This window comes from Eublepharis macularius, chromosome 2 (assembly GCF_028583425.1).
Source record: "Eublepharis macularius isolate TG4126 chromosome 2, MPM_Emac_v1.0, whole genome shotgun sequence".
In the NCBI taxonomy this organism is placed as follows: domain Eukaryota; kingdom Metazoa; phylum Chordata; class Lepidosauria; order Squamata; family Eublepharidae; genus Eublepharis; species Eublepharis macularius.
This window is the reverse complement of record NC_072791.1, coordinates 167,728,472-167,747,301: the sequence shown is the minus strand read 5'-3', so window position 1 is coordinate 167,747,301 and position 18,830 is coordinate 167,728,472. Positions and strand designations below refer to the sequence as shown.

Genomic DNA, 18,830 nt, shown 5'->3' with positions numbered 1-18,830 from the left:
GCATTCACTTTTCACTCACAAACAGAAGCCACGTAATAACTTTCATTAAGACTAGCGAAAATGGCACCGAACAGTCTGGCAACTTCTCGGTTCTCTAGAACTCTCCCTCAGGCTAGGGAGCCCAGCGGCTTCCCGGGTCATTTTTCTCCAGTTGCGAGATCCCTCTCTTTAGGGGCCCGACATCACAGGGCGGTTCGCGATTAAAGCGACACAGCAGCACCCCTCCCCCCACGCGAGCACCTCCTTCCCCCACGAAGGGTGGCCGAGGCGGGCAGCTCCGTCGTCGGGCCTTCGAGAGTTAATCATCCCCGGCTGCCTATTGGACAGGCTGGGCGGAGATTTACCATTCAGATCCTGGAGAAAGAAAGTTGCTGAGTCTTGGAACGGGGAGCAAGTCAAGCCCAGGAAGGGAAGGACGCGGAGGCAGAGCGCACTCCCGCCAGCCCAGCGGGACGCGCGATGCGGAGTGTCTCCCGGGTCCCGGAGAACTCTGCCGCGGACGCGAGGATCAGGCCGCCGCGCAACTTCTGAGTCCCCGAGAGCCCCTCGGCGGCGGCGCGAGAGGCAGGGGTCGTCGGGACGCGCCGCTGCCATGGACGCGGCGTAGCAAGGCGCGGGCGGGTTCTGGGCGCTGCGCTCGCTCGCCTTCGCCGCGGCTGCCCTAACCTGCCGGCCCCCGCTGGAATGCCTCGCATCGCGCCTCTTCCCGTGGCCAAGGCGAGCGGTGCCCCCGGCGGCGGCCTTTGCTGAGCCCCCTTGCGCTCGCCCCTCTCCGCCGGAACTGCCCAGAGGTCTTCGGGGGGCTTCTGTCCCCCGGCCCGGCCCCAGCTGCGGCCGTCATGCCCCGCGGGAGGGGGCTCCTGCCTTGCCCCGCCGCTGCCTACATCTGCCTGCTCTCCTCCTTCTTCCACAGCGTTCGAGGTTAGTCGACGCCTTTTTAAGAAATAAAACCCGGGGGAAATCACCTCCCCGGTGAGTCGATGTGGTTGGGCAAGAGCGAGGCGGGTTGTTTCTTTGCCGAGTTGCAGAGCCGTTGTGTTCAGAATGCTTCCCGTGAGGCCAGTGAAAACTCAGGCTAAAGTCTCTTGCTGTGTCCCTCGCTCCACAGCCACGGCTTCAGTTTGGCACTGTCCGGAAGAGGGAAGGGGCCGCTGAATTAAGTTTTGAATGCATGAATCGAAGCGCAGAGTGAGCGGTGTAAGCCCCAAACGCTGAACCGCAAACAGAGGGGTAACCGACCATTTTTTCGAAATACTGGAAGTTTAACTTCCGACAAACAGAGGTAAAGGTCCACCTTGAAGCGTTTCCTCTTCCTTGACCTATAGGCCTGTATTGTGGGGATAATAATAGCATACTTTGTAAACCGCTCTGAGTGGGCATTGTCCTGAAGGGCGGTATATAAATTGAATGTTATTATTATTGAGCTGGGGCGGCTTTAGGAAGCAAGTAATAAAGGGCTCGATCCAGCCGAGGTGAGCACTTGTGCAGTCTGGATGCTCATTTGCTCAGAAATGCTTAAAACAACTGAGGAGGATTTCTTGCTTGGGAGAGGAGTTGGAAGACAGACAGGAGGAGCAGCCAAAGGGGCTCTCCTAGCCAAATACCTCTGGTGGCCACATGCCCAGTAAAGGCAGCAGAAACGGGGGCCAGAGGCTAGTGCTGCAAAAATCCAGGAGACAGTTTTTCATTACAATTCACATTGGGTAGTCCTGGAGTGTGTTCCTACAGGATGCTCCCATCTGCAAATAATTAAAAACAATGGTACATAACCATAGGTTAAGTGTAGAACTTTCTATAAATCTAGAAAGCCCATTTACAATTCAGTTTCTTACCACTTCAGAAATGCAGCCACTAAAGATGGGTCATGTTTACCCTGCCACACAACAGACGTCTCTGTGGTAGGTTTCTCTGTCTCAGCCAAGGAAAAATGTGTGCTGGTGGGTGTTTATAGCGTTACAGCTGGCTGTTCTGTAAGAGGGCCTGTATAAAAAGAGAAGAGTTAGCTCTGACTCCTTCGTCCTTTCAAAGACTGGCAATGTAAGTAGCCATTTTTATGCCAGGGCAGTCTCCCAGTAGTAGTTCTGCACCCCACCCAAGAGTTGGTACAGGGGTGAGTTAGAAATGCCTCTGGGTGTCAGACTGGCAATTGGTGCTGAAGTTCATGTTCTCCCTGCCAGATGCCCTGGTCCAGAAGATGTTGTGCAGAACATCTGCTGCCAGTCACCACCATCCAATGCCACACGTCTCCAGCTGTGCTTCTCCACCTGCAGTATCAAATGGCTCAATGTGCCATAGAGTTGCAAACCCAGGGGAAGGTGCAATGACCTGCCTTGCTGTCTTCACAGAGCATGTTGATCATCTGTCTTTCACTTTGCATCTTGGGAAAAATTGCCTTACATTGCAGAATTCAATATTTTTTAAATGTCCCAACATAGTGTGTGGCTTTAAAATGTCCATTTGCATCCCTGTCCAAGTGGCACTCGGGTCAGATGTTCCTGCCACATCATTCTGCTAACAGGGTCACTTGTCACTGTGTTCCAGCTGCTTCCCTATACAGGTTTTATTTTATTTATTCATTTCATTTATACCCTTCCCCTTTTCTGCCCAATGGGGACCCAAAATGGATCACATCATTTTCCTCTCCTCCATGGTATCCTTATAACAATTCTGTGAGATAAATAAGGCTGAGAGTGTGTGACTTCCCAGCGAGCTTCCATGGCAAAGAAGGAATTTGAACCTAGGGGAAAGTGCTGTGTGCTGAGAGTTGCTTGTCTATAGGTCAAATACAGCTAAAAGTTTAACAGGTATTACCTGATATCTACTGAATAGGAAGGAAACTGACATCATAGGTTCAGTTTGAGTTCTTTGATGACCCATAGGTTGGATTTAGCTCAAGCAACAGAAACATTCACTTTTTTATTTTGATTGGGAATGAATTAAGCTTGGTGGTTGTTTTGGGAACTGATCCAAACAGTTTGAGCCAGACTTCTTTTCACAGTAGAATCCAGACGGATGATCAGAAGATGTTTATTATACTTGGAACCCTGAGTTTAAACACATGGACCTGTATCTAACAACATAGTTTTGAAGGCGCAAAGGTGCATAAGTCTTTTAAAGAAGGGGCAGTAATATATACTGGTTGTCCCCTACTGCTATAGTCCACTGAGCCCTTCCAGATTTTGTTCCTGGGATTTATTGGGCCCTTTGGAACAGCATTGGTTAAGTGGAGAATCATCAGCTTTTGAGACTCAAGCTCCCTGCATCAGAAACAAGAAAGAATGGAGATGTCTGGGTCTTTTTATCCCAGCCAGAAGGTGGGAGGGGAGTGGTAAAGAAGTAAGATAAGATGTTGAGGTAGAATGTGAAAGTTAATTACATTTCACATTGTACTTCCACATCCTGTCTTAGTTCTTTGCCAAACTCCTCACATCTTCTGATTAGCATAAAAAGTTCTCCATTCCTACGCGTACTCAGTCTACGTAGGGCTATCCTTGAAGATGCTCCAGAGATTTCAGGTGGTGCAGAATGTGGCTGCTAGATTACTGTCCAAGTCATCATGGTCAGTTCATATAACACCAGTTTTGAAGCAGCTGCAGTGGTTACCAATTAGCTTCTGGTGTTGGTTCTCACCTTTAAAGCCCTTCATGGTCTGGGACCCTCGTTCCTTCAGGTCCACCTCTCCCATTATGAACCCCCTTGCCTGCTGTATTCATCTTCGCTGGGCTTGCTGGTGATTCCTGGCCCCAGAATGGCATGACCTTCTTCCACCAGGAAGAGGACCTTTACGGTAGTGGCACTCTGCCTTTGGAATGCACTGTGGCAAGGCATGCCTGCTCAGCAGGACCAGCTGATGTTTCAGAAACTCTGTAAAGCAGAACTATTCCCGCGTGCCATTGCTATGCAATAGTCGTTTGTGAGGAAGAGCAAATTGCTGTGCGTTTTTATCTACCTGAAATTTTTGTGTTATTCACAGGGTTTTATAGGCTGGGGTTGGGACTAGTATATTTTAATTATTTGTATTAAGCTGTTTTATTGTAATTTGATTGAATATTATATTTTTGTACAGTTTTGTAATTGTTGTGAACCACTTCAAAATCTTAACTGAAGAGCAGCAGTATAAAAATTAAATAAATATTTGCTGCTTTGCTGCTGCAGGGCGTCAAAAGGTGGGAAACCTGGACACACCATTGCGGTTATGCTGCCTTGGTAGCCACAGGGGCATCAAGGCTCCCACAAGAAAGCATTGCCCTGGTGTAAAATAAGCTGCTTTTAAAAATAATGGCCTGTCAGCTAAATCAGTCAGTCTCTATGCTCTTTTAACTCTGTCAGAAGATCTTAATCCTCACCAATGTCTTCTGGCCATATTTTTGGGTCCTGATCATATTTCATTGTTTGGGTGTTAAACAAGTGGTGGAAATGAATATGTCTGAGGTGTAATATGTGGGCAGGCAGCATTTAGCTTTTATCTTTTCAAAGTCTGTAGTTATGGCATTAAAATATCTTTCCCTTCCCACAATAACATTTGTTTAAACAAAACGAAATGTCCTTGGGAGTTCTTCAGAAGCTCTCACTGTCCCATCCCCAGTTTAACCTTGGGCCATGTGTGCACAGGAAATCTTTAAATATCGAATCACATTTTTGTGTTTCTTAAAAGGTATTAGGCCTCTGTTTCTTTGATTGATGTTGTTACCATATCATCTTGGAACCATTTAGTTCTTACTCAGGGGAGTTGCAAATGGCACGTAGCTGATCTTGATCATGACTTGCCATTTGTTGATTTGCCAAGGCTTTCCACTCTCTTCCTCTCCTGCCAAGCTGGCCAGGTCTGCATCGTTTCCCCCACCCAGTCCCCATCCTCAGTTGCAGAAGAGATGGGGAAGAAGAGTTTCAGTAAGCCCTCCCCCATGCTTTCCTTACTCCTGATCTGAATAATCAAATGCCTTGTCTGTGATATTATCAGCACTCTAATAGCCTCTGTTCACAAACCTACGAAAATGCATGTTTATCAGGTGCCAGCTGGCTGCCCTTTGGTTGCCATCCACTATTGCATTCCTGGATGATATCCCCCAATTCAGTGCTGGTGGTTTGGCCATCTGCCATTTGGCGCAGTTTGAAATGCTTGAGTTAAATGGGAACCGTAAGCCTGTGAGGCAGATTACCATCATTCAGGGGCCACTGTGGTGCTTCTTAAACATCCTTACACCTGTGTGGGATCTAATGCACTTTCCACATAGGACAGGACTGGGTCTACATGACATAACCATGGTAGTGGGGCCAATTGCTCTGGTCTTTCCCATGGAATCACCACCCATTCTCTTTTTCCATATGCTTGAGAACAGGTTGGTTGGTCTGTCAGAGTCTGTGTGAGTCACATGTTTTGTGCAGCCAAAAGCTAGAATACCAACAATTGTAGCTTGAAAATTTTGATACATGAAAACAACTGTGGTCCGTAATCACCACACCTTGTTGCAAGAGTAAAGTGTTGTCATCAGTTGTATTTCATGAGACTCAAAACAATATTTTGCTTAGAATCATAGAGTTAGAAGGGGCCATACAGACCATCTAGTCCAACCCCCCTGCCCAGTGCAGGATCAGCCTAAAGCATCTCTGACAAGTATTCATCCAGCCTCTTCTTGAAAACTGCCAGTGAGGGGGAGCTCACCACCTCCCTAGGCAGCTGATTCCACTTTTGAACTACTCTGACGGTGAAAAAGTTTTTCCTAATATCCAGTCGGTACCTTTGTGCATGTAGTTTTAGCCCATTGCTTCGCGTCCTACCCTCTGCTGCCAACTGGAACAGCTCCCTGCCCTCCTCCAAATGACAGCCTTTCAAATATTTAAAGAGAGCGATCATGTCCCCCCTCAACCTCCTCTTCTCCAAACTAAACATTCCCAAGGCCCTCAGCCTTTCCTCGTAGGGCTCAGTCTCCAGACCCCTGATCATCCTCGTCGCTCTCCTCTGCACCCTCTCGATTTTGTCCACATCCTTTTTGAAGTGAGGCCTCCAGAACTGCACACAATACTCCAGGTGTGGCCTGACCAAGGCAGTATAGAGAGGGGCTATGACCTCCTGCGATTTCGATGCTATGGCCCCTTTGATACAACCCAGGATTGAATTAGCCTTTTTTGCCACTGCATCACACTGACTGCTCATATTCAGTTTACAGTCCACTCTTACCTCAAGATCCCTTTCACATATACTACTGCCCAGAAGTGTATCCCCCATCCAGTATTTGTGCTTCTCATTTTTGTGGCCCAGATGTAATACTGTGCACTTGTCTTTGTTGAATTGCATCCTATTCACAGCTGCCCACTTCTCCAGAGTATTCAGGTCTTGTTGAATTTTAATTCTGTCTTCTTGGGTGTTTGCTACCCCTCCCAATTTGGTATCATCAGCAAATTTAATGAGCAGCCCTTCCACTCCTTCATCCAGATCATTGATAAAAATATTGAAAAGTACCGGGCCCAAAACCGAGCCCTGCGGCACCCCACTGGACACCTCCCTCCAATCTGATGAAACGCCGTTGACCACCACTCTTTGAGTGCGGTCCTCCAACCAGTTCCCTATCCACCGAACTGTCCTATAGTCTACTTCACAGTCTTCCAGTTTGCCCATCAGAATGTCATGGGGGACCTTATCAAAAGCTTTACTGAAATCCAGATAAATCACGTCAACAGAGTTCCCCCGATCCAGTAAGCTGGTCACTCGATCAAAGAAGGAAACCATTGCAAGCGAGGTTTGTTCTTAGACAGCTGTCCCAAGCTTTTTTCTAAATGGGATATGGGGTGGTTGACTTATATTTGAAACATTTGGAGCTGATAGTCACTACAGCAGGTTTAATTTTCCTGTTAGGGAAAGGGTCCTGTACCTGGATTGGGCACGCATGTCACACATGAAACTGACTTATACTGAATCAGATCAGTGGTCCTTTAAAGTCAGCATTGTCTACTGAGACTGCAAAAGCTTCCCATGGTCTTAGCTAAAGGTCTTTCACACTGACTACCTGATCCTTTAAACTGCAGATGTCAGGGATTGAACCTGTGACCTTCTGTGTGCCAGGCAAATGCTCTAGAATTGAGCCACCCCCAAAGGTCTCCCCATTCTGAACATACATCACCTGAATGGCAATTGAGCCCAGCTTTCCTGTTTTTAAAAAACTTCAGAGCACTCTCTCTCAGACAAAATAAAAGAGCTGTAAACTGAATTAGCTTTGTCTATAGCACCCTGGATAGTTTACCATTGTCATTACATGCTTCATTTGTGTATGGAGACTGAGATCTAGCCCCTTTGGTAGGTATTGAACTGCAAATGATGTATCTAGAGAATTTTAGTAATTCCAGTTTTCATTAACAAATTATGTTAGTACTTATGGTTATGGTAATACACTTGTATGTAGGTTGGCACTGTCTGCTTAGGTCTCAGAAGCAGGGCATAATTTGAGATGAACCTTGCAGCCCAGTCCTATGCATATTTATTTAACTTTTATATATACCTCACCTTCTGCCCAATGAACCTTGCAGCCCAGTCCTATGCATATTTACTTTTATTTATTTAACTTTTATATATACCTCACCTTTCTGCCCAAGGTGGCTTATATAATTCTTCTCTTCTCTATTTTATTTGCAGAACAGCCCTTTGTCTAGCTTAAGCTGATAATGTGTGACTGGTTCAAGGTGAGCTTTTGTGGCAGAGTGGAGATTCAAACCTGGTTCTCCCAGATCCTAGTTGTATACTCTAACCATTATACAATTCTCTCTCAGTCTCACTCACACTCTCACACTATCTCACTCTCTCTCACACTCACATTCACCTATATATTAACAAGTGAGCTCAAGCTCAACTAGATTAAAAATTAGACTTACTCCCAAGTAAATTTGCATTGTACTGTAGCCCCAGCCCCATATCATGTTTTCAGTGCGTTTACATGATACTGCACTCTGGAATCCTGTGCTCAGCTGAATGCCATGATAGCCCTAGACATATGGCAGGCATACATCTTTGCAGTCTGGGAGGCATGGCTAACCTCCTTTCCTTCCGCTGCAGGGGTTATCAGTTGTGTGTGAAAATTATGCACTTCAAGGAATTGCTGTTGAAACAGTAGGAGTGCTTCTATGTTTCTTCTGAAATGCAGGACAAAAAACAGTACTTTAGAAATTGCATCTGTGTAGCAAGCTGAGTTCTCTTTACAGTTTTCCAGTCTGTGCTTTTTAAAAGGGGGAGTACAATTGATTGCTTTTAGATCTATTCACTTTTATGAGTTTGTTGTTCTGCAAGCCATGTTAATAAGATTTTTGCTATGTATTGAGCAACCTGTGCTGACCTGATGGTGATTCTGAATACAATGCATTTTTCATGCCACCTGTCAAGGGACATCCAGAATTTGTAGCAGTAGAATATGAATCGGAAAAGAATTTGCTGCTAGTCAGTGTGGTGTACTGGTTAGAGTGCTGGACTAGGATCTGGGGGACCAGGTTTGAATCCCTGCTCTGTCATGGAAGATTGCTGAGTGACCCTGGGCCACTCACACATTCTTAGCCTAACCTACCTCACAGGGTTGTTGTCGATGGAGGAGAGGATAATGATGTAAGATACTTTGGATCCTTATTGAGAAGAAAGGGGGAGTATGGATGAAGTAAGTAAATACAGCAATAAATGAAATAAAATGCTGATTGACATGTTGCAACTAATCTTTTGTATTCAAGAGTTTAACTCAAACCAGGTCAAATCAATTTCAATTCTAAAAGCTGCTTGCCAGCTCAAAACCTTATGAAGACAGACAATAAGGAATAGGGCAAAGGGAATACACCAAAAGCCAAACTGGACTACTGTAATTCACTCTGCCTTGGCTCTCTTCGAAGACATCTTTAATTAGTACAGACTGCACCAGTGGGAGTCAGCAGCTTGGAACCCATAGCTCAGGCGCTGCATCAAATGCACCAATTATCTATTTGCTACCAGCTCCAGTTCAGACTTCTACGCCCTCCGTGGCTTGGGCCCGCCCCTTCTGTCCTGTTCTCTTTGTAACTACAAGGACCTGCAGGCCTGCAAGGAGAAGTCACCGGGGGGGGGGGGCGGGGGGCGGGGGGGGGAGCTGAGCAACAACGTTGTTGACTAAATGGGGTCTGTTTCTGTGGCTGTTCTTACTGACTTGAAACGTTAGGATGGAAAAATGCCACAAGCATTTTCCAACCTTGGGTCTTTAGGCCACGAGCATCTGTCTGGTTTTATTCGTTGCATTAATTTAATTAGATATCGACAGAATTAGTATCTGTTCACTGAAGAATAGAAATGTCAATAATAGTGACAGCTTTGGCCTTTTAGTTTGCAGTTCAAAGTAAAGAATTTCTTGTTCCCTTTTCTCTTAGATGTGTTTAGTGGCTGCCATTCAACTGGCTATTACTGTTTAATTACGTATTTTTATTGTGCTATTGCGTATTTGTATTTTTTCTATGCTGTTTATTATCCCGTTGTTTACATTTTATTATTGTTGTACTCTGCCCTGAGCCTGCTTGTAAGGTGGGTGGGTTAAAAGTCGAATAAACTAAACTAACCTTTGTTTCCAATGTACAGTTTTTAAACTATAAACCTGTAAGCAATTTCTGTTCTTTTTATATTTACTTGGAATCATGCCTAAATTATATATTTAAGAAATAGTAATATGCAGGGGTCATTTCGTAGAAAAAGAGCTGGAGGAACTCATTAGCATAACTCATTAGCATAAGCCATACCCCTTGCCATTGCCGGAAGTGTGTCATTAGCATAACTGATTTGCATATGCCACACCCCCTGATATCACCCATCCTGGCTGTTTTGGACCCAATCTTGGCCATTCAGGGCCAAAATTGGGCCCAAAATGGCAAAAAAGGGCTTAAAATGGCTGAAAAGGGGCCCAAAATGGTCAGGATCGGGCCACTGCTGAGTGGGAGAGTGATCCACCACCCATCAGAGGCACTATCCGGGCCATTTTGGCCCCAATTCAGGCCGAAATGGGCCCAAAATGGCCGAGAGTCAGGTGGGCGGGGCCACCTGACATGTGACCTCTTTGGGGAACTGCCGGAACTACATTCCTGCACGTTCCCCCTTGAAATGAGCCCTGGTAATATGGCATCTGTTAAGAATTTGGATGTAATATGGAGATTGTTATAGATATGCAGTCTTGCAGTTTCATCCCTAATCTAGTTATTAAAGTTCTATTATTTTGATGTGATCCATAATCTCAATTGATTTCAGCTGGCAGATCTAAATCATCATGAAGTGCATTGGCTTCAACTGGCTACGTAGCAAACTGTTCGTGTGGAGTGGGGCAGTCTAGAAAAGAGATTAATCAAGGGAACAATGTAATAGAGATGTACAGGGGAAGATAGCACGGGGGAAATCCATAGATCAGCACCTCAAAGCTCAGTAATATCCTATTAAATTAATAGGTTGCCAGTGAAACTGAAGCATTAACTGTGCATAGTTAACCTTGTCACTGGAATACAACGTCATTGGATTTTTACAGGTCCGCAGTGCTCCTGCATTCCCTGCTTTGGGAAGAGGACGCAAAAGGAACATCAGCATAACTCTCTTTTCGCTGTTAGGCATTCCATTGTTATGCTGGGTATGTTGTAGGGCATTAGACCATCTATGGCAAGTCAAGACCTGTCACAGCACGTTTAGCATGGTTGTAGCATGGCCACCTTGGAGGCAGCAGGGTGTTGACCAAAGAGGTTATGCTGATGAGGAATCGCACACTGAGAAAGCACTCAGACTTATTCCCTTCAGCAAGAATATAACTGGGTTCCAAAAAGCATTGGACAGATAGGTGGAGTATATTCTTAAGACCCAGTTATTGCCTGAGGTCATGTGTATGGAACACCTTCGGGGGGGTTGAGCTTATTTATTATTTATTTGATTTCTATTCTGCTCTCCCCATGAGTGGGCTCAGAGCAATCACAGCATTTTAAAATGTTCAATAAATATAATAAAATTGTGTAACAATATAAAAATTAATAACATATAAAATGCACATTTTGCCCCACCACTTCAGCCTAATAACCTGCGGTGCATGGTGACCAGTTACAGATGGTTTCTGAACCCAAGGTGGGGCATATACTTCCCCTTCATGGTAGGGGGCCGATACAGTACCCTAGGTGACCCACCAGCCTCATACGCATGGCGGAATATCTCTGTCTTGTAGAGCTGGTGGAAAGATAGTAAATCTGGCTGGGCCTGGGTTGCCACAGTCAGAGAGGGGCCAGGACCGAGAAAGCCCTGGCCCTGGTTGAGGCAAGGCAAAGTTCCCTAGGGCCAGAGACCACCAGTAGATGTTTATCTGCTAAACGGAGCAGTCTCCAGGGAATATATGGCAAGAGGTGGTCCCGCAGGTATGCTGGTCCCAGTCTGCTAAAGGCTTTAAAGGTTAAAACCAAAACCTTGAACCTGATCCAGAATTCTACTGGGAGCCTGTGCAGCTGGTGCAAAACTGATGTTATATGTGACTGGAACGGAGTCCCGGTTGTGCACTGCTGCATTCTGGACCAGTTGTAACTTCCGGATCAGACCCAAGGGCAGCCCAGCGTAGAGCGAGTTGCAGTGATCCAGCCTAGAGGTGACCGTTGCATGGATCACCGTAGCTAGGTCGTGGGTAGAGATGGGCACAAACAGCAATATAAACAAAAAAAAGCCTCAAACAGCCCAATCTGCTGTTTGCGAACAAGCTGTTCATGAGGCCCCATTTTAAATGAACAGGTGGTCATTGCAAGCTTCGTTCATTGCTGTTCGTCAAGCCAGACAGTCTGGCACCTGCAATCAATTCCCTTGGCAACTTAGGCAGGGATTGTCTGAACTCTGTCTGACCTCCTGCTGTTGCCCTGGAAACCCCAATCTAATCCCAATTTAGCTTGATAGGCAGGTCTTCCTTTCAAGTGTGGAGCTCCAAATTTGTTACAACAAGGAAGCAAAGAGCAGGGGGGAGGGGGGCTCCCAGCTCTGACTTCACAGACAGTGGAGAGGCAGTTGTTGTTGGCATTTTGATAGAGAGAGTGCATTGGAGCTTTAATTTTCTTTGTGTGTGGTGGGATAGGGATCTACCTCTTCAAGTTCCAGCGCTGCTATCAGGCTCTGGGACCAAGCTATTATTTATTATTGGTAACTTTCCTGCTGCCTGCTCAGGTCAGGTTTCTGGGAGTGGTGCAGTAGGGATCTTGACTTGGATGATGGCTGGAGGAGAGCCTGCTGGTCCCCACGAACAGCCAACCACCAACATGTTCGTGAACAGGGCCATGTTCGTGGTTGTTTGTGAGTCCCTGTTTATGGATGGCAACGAACAATGAACATCATGTTCGGGTTTTTTTCGGTTCGTGCCCATCTCTAGTCGTGGGCTGAGAAATAAGGAACAAGTTGCCTAATCTGACAAAGACAGAAGAACGCAGATTTGGCAACTGCCATGACCTGGGCCTCTATTGACTAGGAGATATCCAGGACCATGCCCAAACTCCTCACCACTGGCATAAGCGTCAGCGGTTTCCCATCAAGAGAAACCATGTGGGATTGTTGTGAGGATAAAAATGAAGGAGGGGAAAATCTTGTCTGCAACTCTGATCTCCTTAGAAGAAGGGCAGGATAAGACCGTAATAGATAGACAATTTTATCATTCTACAAATATTGCACCTATATTTACAAACTCAGAGCGGAACTACAAGTGACAAAAGGCACAGATTGGACACTTGTCAGCTTCCCTCAAGTTTTGATGGGAAATGTAGGCATCCTGGTCTTGCAGCTTGGCTCTCCAACTGCTGTCCAATGGACTTTTCAACTGTCACTTGTCCAACATTCCGCCTTGCTGCCTACATTTCCCATCAAAACTTGAGGGAAGCTGACAAGCGTCCAATCTGTGCCTTTTGTCACTTGTAGTTCCGCTGTCATATTCTAAGGCAGTGGATCTCAAATGGGGGAGGGCAACTCAAAAGTGTAAATTGCAGCAAGTACTCAACTGTTTCTCAAATGGTTTTCTCTTCTTTTTAAAAAGGTCTCAATGTTTGCACGCGTGGCAGTGCTACCTCTTGTGAAGAATGCTTACTGATTCATCCCAAGTGTGCTTGGTGCTTTAAAGAGGTATGTTGTTACTTTCTTTTTGGTCCTATATTTATATATATAAATCCAAGATTGGTGTAAGCTCAGATGTTTTTCATACCAGGACCAATTAAAAACTCATTAGACTATGAGGGCTTTCTCTGAAACTATTTTAAGACCGAAACAAATTACTAAGAGGATGCCATGCTGTGTATCCAACCAAAAAGTTGTCTATCCCCTCTCTCCTTTTAGAAGGTGCTTTAATTCCAGCCTGGAGAAGAGTTATGTGTAAGTTTGAAGCTCACATACTACATTATGAACCTTGGTATTAAATAATAAACATTTTTTTTGCTGTCTCTGTGATTAAGTTCTACAATAGAAGTTCAAAAGATGTTCTTGCACAAGGAAACAGCAGTGGTTCAAGGAATGTATTTTATTTCAGATAATGACTTGGACCTACTGAAACATTTCCATAAATAGAAGGATTTCCACTTGTGCAGCACAACTTTCTTGACTTGCCCTTCCTGCTGCAGCCTCAAATGCCCCGTGCATTCTGCTCCGAGGCTACAGGAGATGCCTAAGAGCAGCATTTTAAGGGTATGTGCTGTAGCAGGAGGGGGAAGTGAGCAAGTCACACTCTGTAGGCAGACTCTGGCAACAATGTGGCGGATTCAAACCAATGCAAAATATGTTTAAGTGCTCATAGGAAATGTTAGCATGGTTTGGGTTAGAAAGTAAATTTTCCAAATAAGATAAATTGGTTGAGACACAATGCAACTTAGTTTATTTAAACAGTCATTAAATTATGAAACCAGGATTCAGCTTGCAGATGATAGTTCAAATTCTGGTTTACCTGGACAAGTGCTGGTTCATTACCGTTGCTCTGTTGCTTGGGAGGTGCTGGGGAACAAGCCAGGATTGAGTCCAGATGTCACACATCACACAATGCTATAATTAAGACTGTGGTTAAGAAACCAGCTTCAAGCCATGGGTTCAGATCTCTTTTGATGGAGCCAGTGAGTGGAGTTCAGACAATCACACTAACTAGTTAGCTTAATTTAAATCATGGCTTCATGTATGTCTGATCTTTGCTGATGTTTCATGAAGGCCAGCAGCTACACTTTATCACCAGCTGTCGAGCCCTTTCCCATTTCTGGTGCTTCCCCCAGTCACTTTGGATCTTTGGTGATGTTACAGCTCCAACATGCCTGTGCAAGAACTCAGGACTGGCTTTTATATAAATATTCATTCTCCCGGGAAAGAATTCCATAGGTGTGGGGAAACTATTAAGAGTCCATTCTGTGCTTTTTTCCCTCAGTGGGACATGCAGATGGCAGTGTTTAGAAGAGCTTTTGGAGATTGCAGTGGAATGGGGTACATTGAGTCAAAGTATCTGTAAAGCATTTTGTACAATAGCATCATGTTAGTCATTGGAAGCAATAATTCATCTTTTAATTATTTGTTCCTGGTATACAGACAACATGCATCTTCCATCGTGGTTTGCAGTAAATGAAATAAAAATAAAATTCTAAACACAACCCAGGTGTCAGGCAGTGTATATCAATGAAAATAAGGTACAGGCTGTGCCCCCAAGCATGCGAATTGAAAGGCACCACACACAATGAATGGAAATAATAGTTGAAGACTGTTGGAATGGAGCAGTGCCTTGTTAACAGAGATTAACTTCTAGCTGGGCCTAGGCTGTTACATTTCTGAACTCAAATGGTGGTCCATCAAGTTCAGTATCATCTACTCCATAGTCTCAGGCGGAGGTCTTTCCCATCACCTACTGCCCGACCCTTTTAACTGGAGATGCTGGGGATTGAATATATGGCCTTTTGCCATCCAAGCTGATGCTCTGCCACTGAGCCACAGCCCCTTCCCTTGCTAGAATGGAGTTGGTACAACTAAATATCCAGCAGCTTTTTTTTTTTGGCTTGAGACTGAGGCCTGAGTGTCCTTTCCCTCTCTCAGGCAGTCCCAGGGCAACTGGGAGCTGGCCCAAAGAGGAAGGGAAGCAAGTTCTTTGCAGCTGTTCCTTTTCGATGATGACTGGAACCAGATTGGTATTTTCCTTGCTGTGGCATTCTTCTTAGAAGGATACAGCCATCTGCTGACCCTTTTATCTCCAGTTAGTGAAAGAAGCCAGCATGCTCCTCTCCCCACTCCTGCAGTCCTGGGAAAGTTGGTAGTTTTAAGCAGTGTTCTTTCTCTCCAGGAGGTGGGGGAGGACAAGAAGAAGCAAGCTCCCTGCAAGTTCTTGTTCTCTGCCAGATGGACAGGCACATGGAGGTTGCTCCCTGGCTTGGGTGACTTTCCTGGTGACAGAGGACAGAGTGACTTTCCAATTAGTGATACTCTCACATAATTGGAAAGTCAATTATGGAAAGTCAACCTACAGGAACAAATTACTACTACTAACAAGGGGGAAACTGAATTTATTTCATCAAGCGTACAAATCCTTGTAGAAAGAGAGCATGAATGCATAAAGGGTGTGTCCCCAACCTCTTGTTTGCAAATCATCTTGTATGCAGCTGTAAGAACTGTGTTTCTGCCAAGTATATTGGTGGTAGTGACATCAGAATCAGAATGAGAAAAATATTGCCTATGAAGCTGTAGATATTCACTAATGTTGGGCTGGATTTGTTATATTTTCTTGGAACAGAAGGGCTATTTTTAATAGCTCTGCCAATACAAATGTTTATCCAGAGGCTGTTGTGCCATCAGCAGTAGTTGAGGCTGCTTGCATGATCAACTCACTTATTTGGAGTAGAAATTTTCCCACACTAACTGGGGAGTAAAGAGGAGAAAAGGGTTAGGAGATGCTGTGGCCTTCATGTGTTATCTCTGAAACTAAAAGTGTCTTCCTTGAATTTCTCCATTCCTAATAACAAGAAGGTTTAAGAGGTGGTGAAAAAATTGACATGTCTATTCCAGCAGACTTTTAAAATTTCCTTCACTCTTCATTGCTTTGCACGTGAATTCCAGTGCTGACAGAAATTTACAGATATTGATTGTCAGAAATGCATATTAAAATAGCGTATGTCTGTATAACTTGGCGGGGGGATTGCATCTTTTTGCAGCAGAATTGGGATTTTAGCTACAAAAAATGTGCATCCTGGATCCAAGTTCACAGGACACCACCCTTTCTCCCCCTCCCATACCCAAGGGTTACTAAATTAAAATGTTGCACTGTAATCCACAGGCAAAATTCCATGTTCAGGTCAAGACAATTGACTTGAATAACAGATTTGGATGGATAATCTGTCTGGCTAATTGAATTTCAGCCAATCCTGTTTATGAGCCATTCCTATAATTTTCTAAATTGCTTGTTTGGAAAAAAACAGAATCACAGCAATAGTTTTGAATTCATTTCCTTTCAAATGAATCTGTTTATTTGAAATACGTATACATTGCCTTTTCTTATGAAGTGAACCAAAGGCAATTTACAAAGTATGCATAACAATAAAACCAAAAAACATAGAACAAGAAGAAACGACAGCTTTGCACCATGCTATGGCTTGTTATGAAAGTGTAAGTCTTTATTATTGAGCCCTGGGGAGGGGAGGAGGGTGAGAGAGAAAGAGAATGCAGGCCTGAAGATCCCTCAAGTTTGTTCATGCCATGCTTCAGCCAAGATCCTTGGACCAGTACTTTCTGGACGCTGATCTGTTTTCAGCCGAATGTTGCCCCTGTATCATTGTTTTCAATTGTGGTATGAAAATAGGATGCCCTTGGAATTTATGCCTTGAGACTAAGATGTGAAAGAGACAAGATCTTGCAGGAGAAATGGTTAAAATTAAGGGAGAACTAATGAGGGTAAATCACTATGTTATGCAGAAGGTGTCTGCATTAAATGGGAGTTATCTCCCCTCTAATGATGGGGTGCAATTTACTTTGAACAGTTTAGTAGTTTTTAGATGCAGATGTTAAAGAAACGGGTACATATGGTAATTTTTTTCCCAGATGTATTTCGCTTGGAAGTTTGCCTGGTTTTTGCAGTCGCCTAATCTGGCCGCACTGGTAACTTTGAGGCTGAATTACTGTCAATATATTCTACATGGGGCTGAAAGATGATTCAGCTTATATAAAATGCAGCGTCCCATTTGCTATCAGAGTCAGCCCATCTGACCCATATTACACCTATTTTTAAGTCCCTTCAATGGCTGCCTGTTTATTTATGGGACCAACTTAAGGTGCTGGTGCCTGCTGCTACTAGAAGCGGTACCAAAGCACTTCGTCACCCAGGGGCTCACATACTTGAAGGAATGTCTCTCCCGAGATAGACCTCCATGACAACTTTATTCTTCACAGCGAGATCTCTTAGCAATCCCTTCTTTGACTAGAATATGATCCAATACTATCTGGGCTTGGGCCTTTTTAGCTGCTACACTGGTCCAGTGCAACAGGCTCCCTGAAGAGTCAAGGCCGGTGCCTGTGCCTATGGGAAAACAGGAGAAACAAAACTGTTCAGACTGTGTATGGATCAACCTGGAGGCTTCATGATTGGGTGCTGAATTGTACATAATAGAGTATTTCATTTTTGATGAGCTTTAAAGCAGTTTATTACTTGTATAGATTTTACTTTTATTGTTGTCCTGATTTTGCCAGGCAGGCACATACATATTTGAAACAAACAAACCTACAAGGGATTAAAAAAAGAAAAATAGCATACAGATCAGAAAACACCACAGCATGGTTTAAACCAGTGTTAGTGACTCAAGTATTTCCCCCCTTGCAGATCAGATGGAAAGGAATAAGTACCCTGATTTGGATGAGGCAATAAAGTCAGAACTCATGTAATGGATTAGGCCTTGGTGTGGGTTCACTCAGTGTCTCCTTTGCTTTTTATCATCATGTGTTCTAATAGTCAACTGTAGCCCTATCTGCGATTCTTAAATGCACGGATTGGGGCCATGGAGACAGAATATAAATTTTCCTGCAAACTTCCAGGTTTGCAGAAAAATCTGAAAAGTTTTGTTTAAAATGGAAGGGTGTCTAAATCCCTCCTCCAAATGATGGAACATTGTCTGCACCTGGCTAGTGGCTGGAGGAAGGCAGGGGAGCAGGAGCCACCTTCCACACACGGTGAACTGTGGAAGAACGGCTATGTAGGAAGATGGGGGAGGAAGGAGCTGCCACCACTGTTCCCTCCTTGAGCCACACAGACCAAGGAGGCGGGCTGATGGATGAGGAGAGGGAGAAGAACAGGAGCTAGAACCGCCTCTACTATGTTCGCTGCAGCAGTAGTATGGAGGTGAGGGATACCCACCCCAGGTCTTGTTGCCTGCTGCTACTAGAAGCAGTACCAAACAACAAGAGCAAACCATGACCTACTTACTATTACAATTTAAAGATACAGTATAACAAAATAGACAAAAATTTCTTTTATATCATAAATCAGTATCAATTCAGGAGAACTCTTAAGCAATTATATTGCTGACCACAGTCAATATATAGAAGGTACAGTACATGAAGCAGCTAGCAGCGACATACAATTAATAGAATTCAAAGTGCAATAGTGCTTATAAACTCCTTGTCTTAAAGTGCAAATGCTAGCTTAGAAGGACCACACCTCCTTAAACCACAGAGTACAAACCATAAATTCATAGGTAACAAACTGTAGCTCAGTAGTATAATCCAGATTCCAATATTAGCAAAAAGCTTTCCATAAATACAGTCAACAATTCATACATAGAAGACACTAAATGAATAGATAGTAACTGCAATGGGTTTGCTAGTGAGGAAACCCATTTCTGATATCCTCTTCCTCCTG

The 18,830-nt window shown here is 44.5% G+C and overlaps 1 protein-coding gene across 1 annotated transcript in view; it reads left to right on the top strand.

Annotated features, from left to right (window-relative positions):
- Positions 1-330: 330 nt before the first annotated feature.
- The window catches only part of ITGB5 (integrin subunit beta 5), a 102,841-nt gene continuing 84,341 nt past the window's right edge, over positions 331-18,830 (top strand). The window contains exons 1-2 of the mRNA XM_054971479.1: positions 331-921; positions 13,011-13,096. Coding sequence (XP_054827454.1) covers positions 840-921; positions 13,011-13,096 — 168 coding nt within the window. The 5' untranslated portion in view covers positions 331-839. The remainder of the gene's footprint in view (positions 922-13,010; positions 13,097-18,830) is intronic.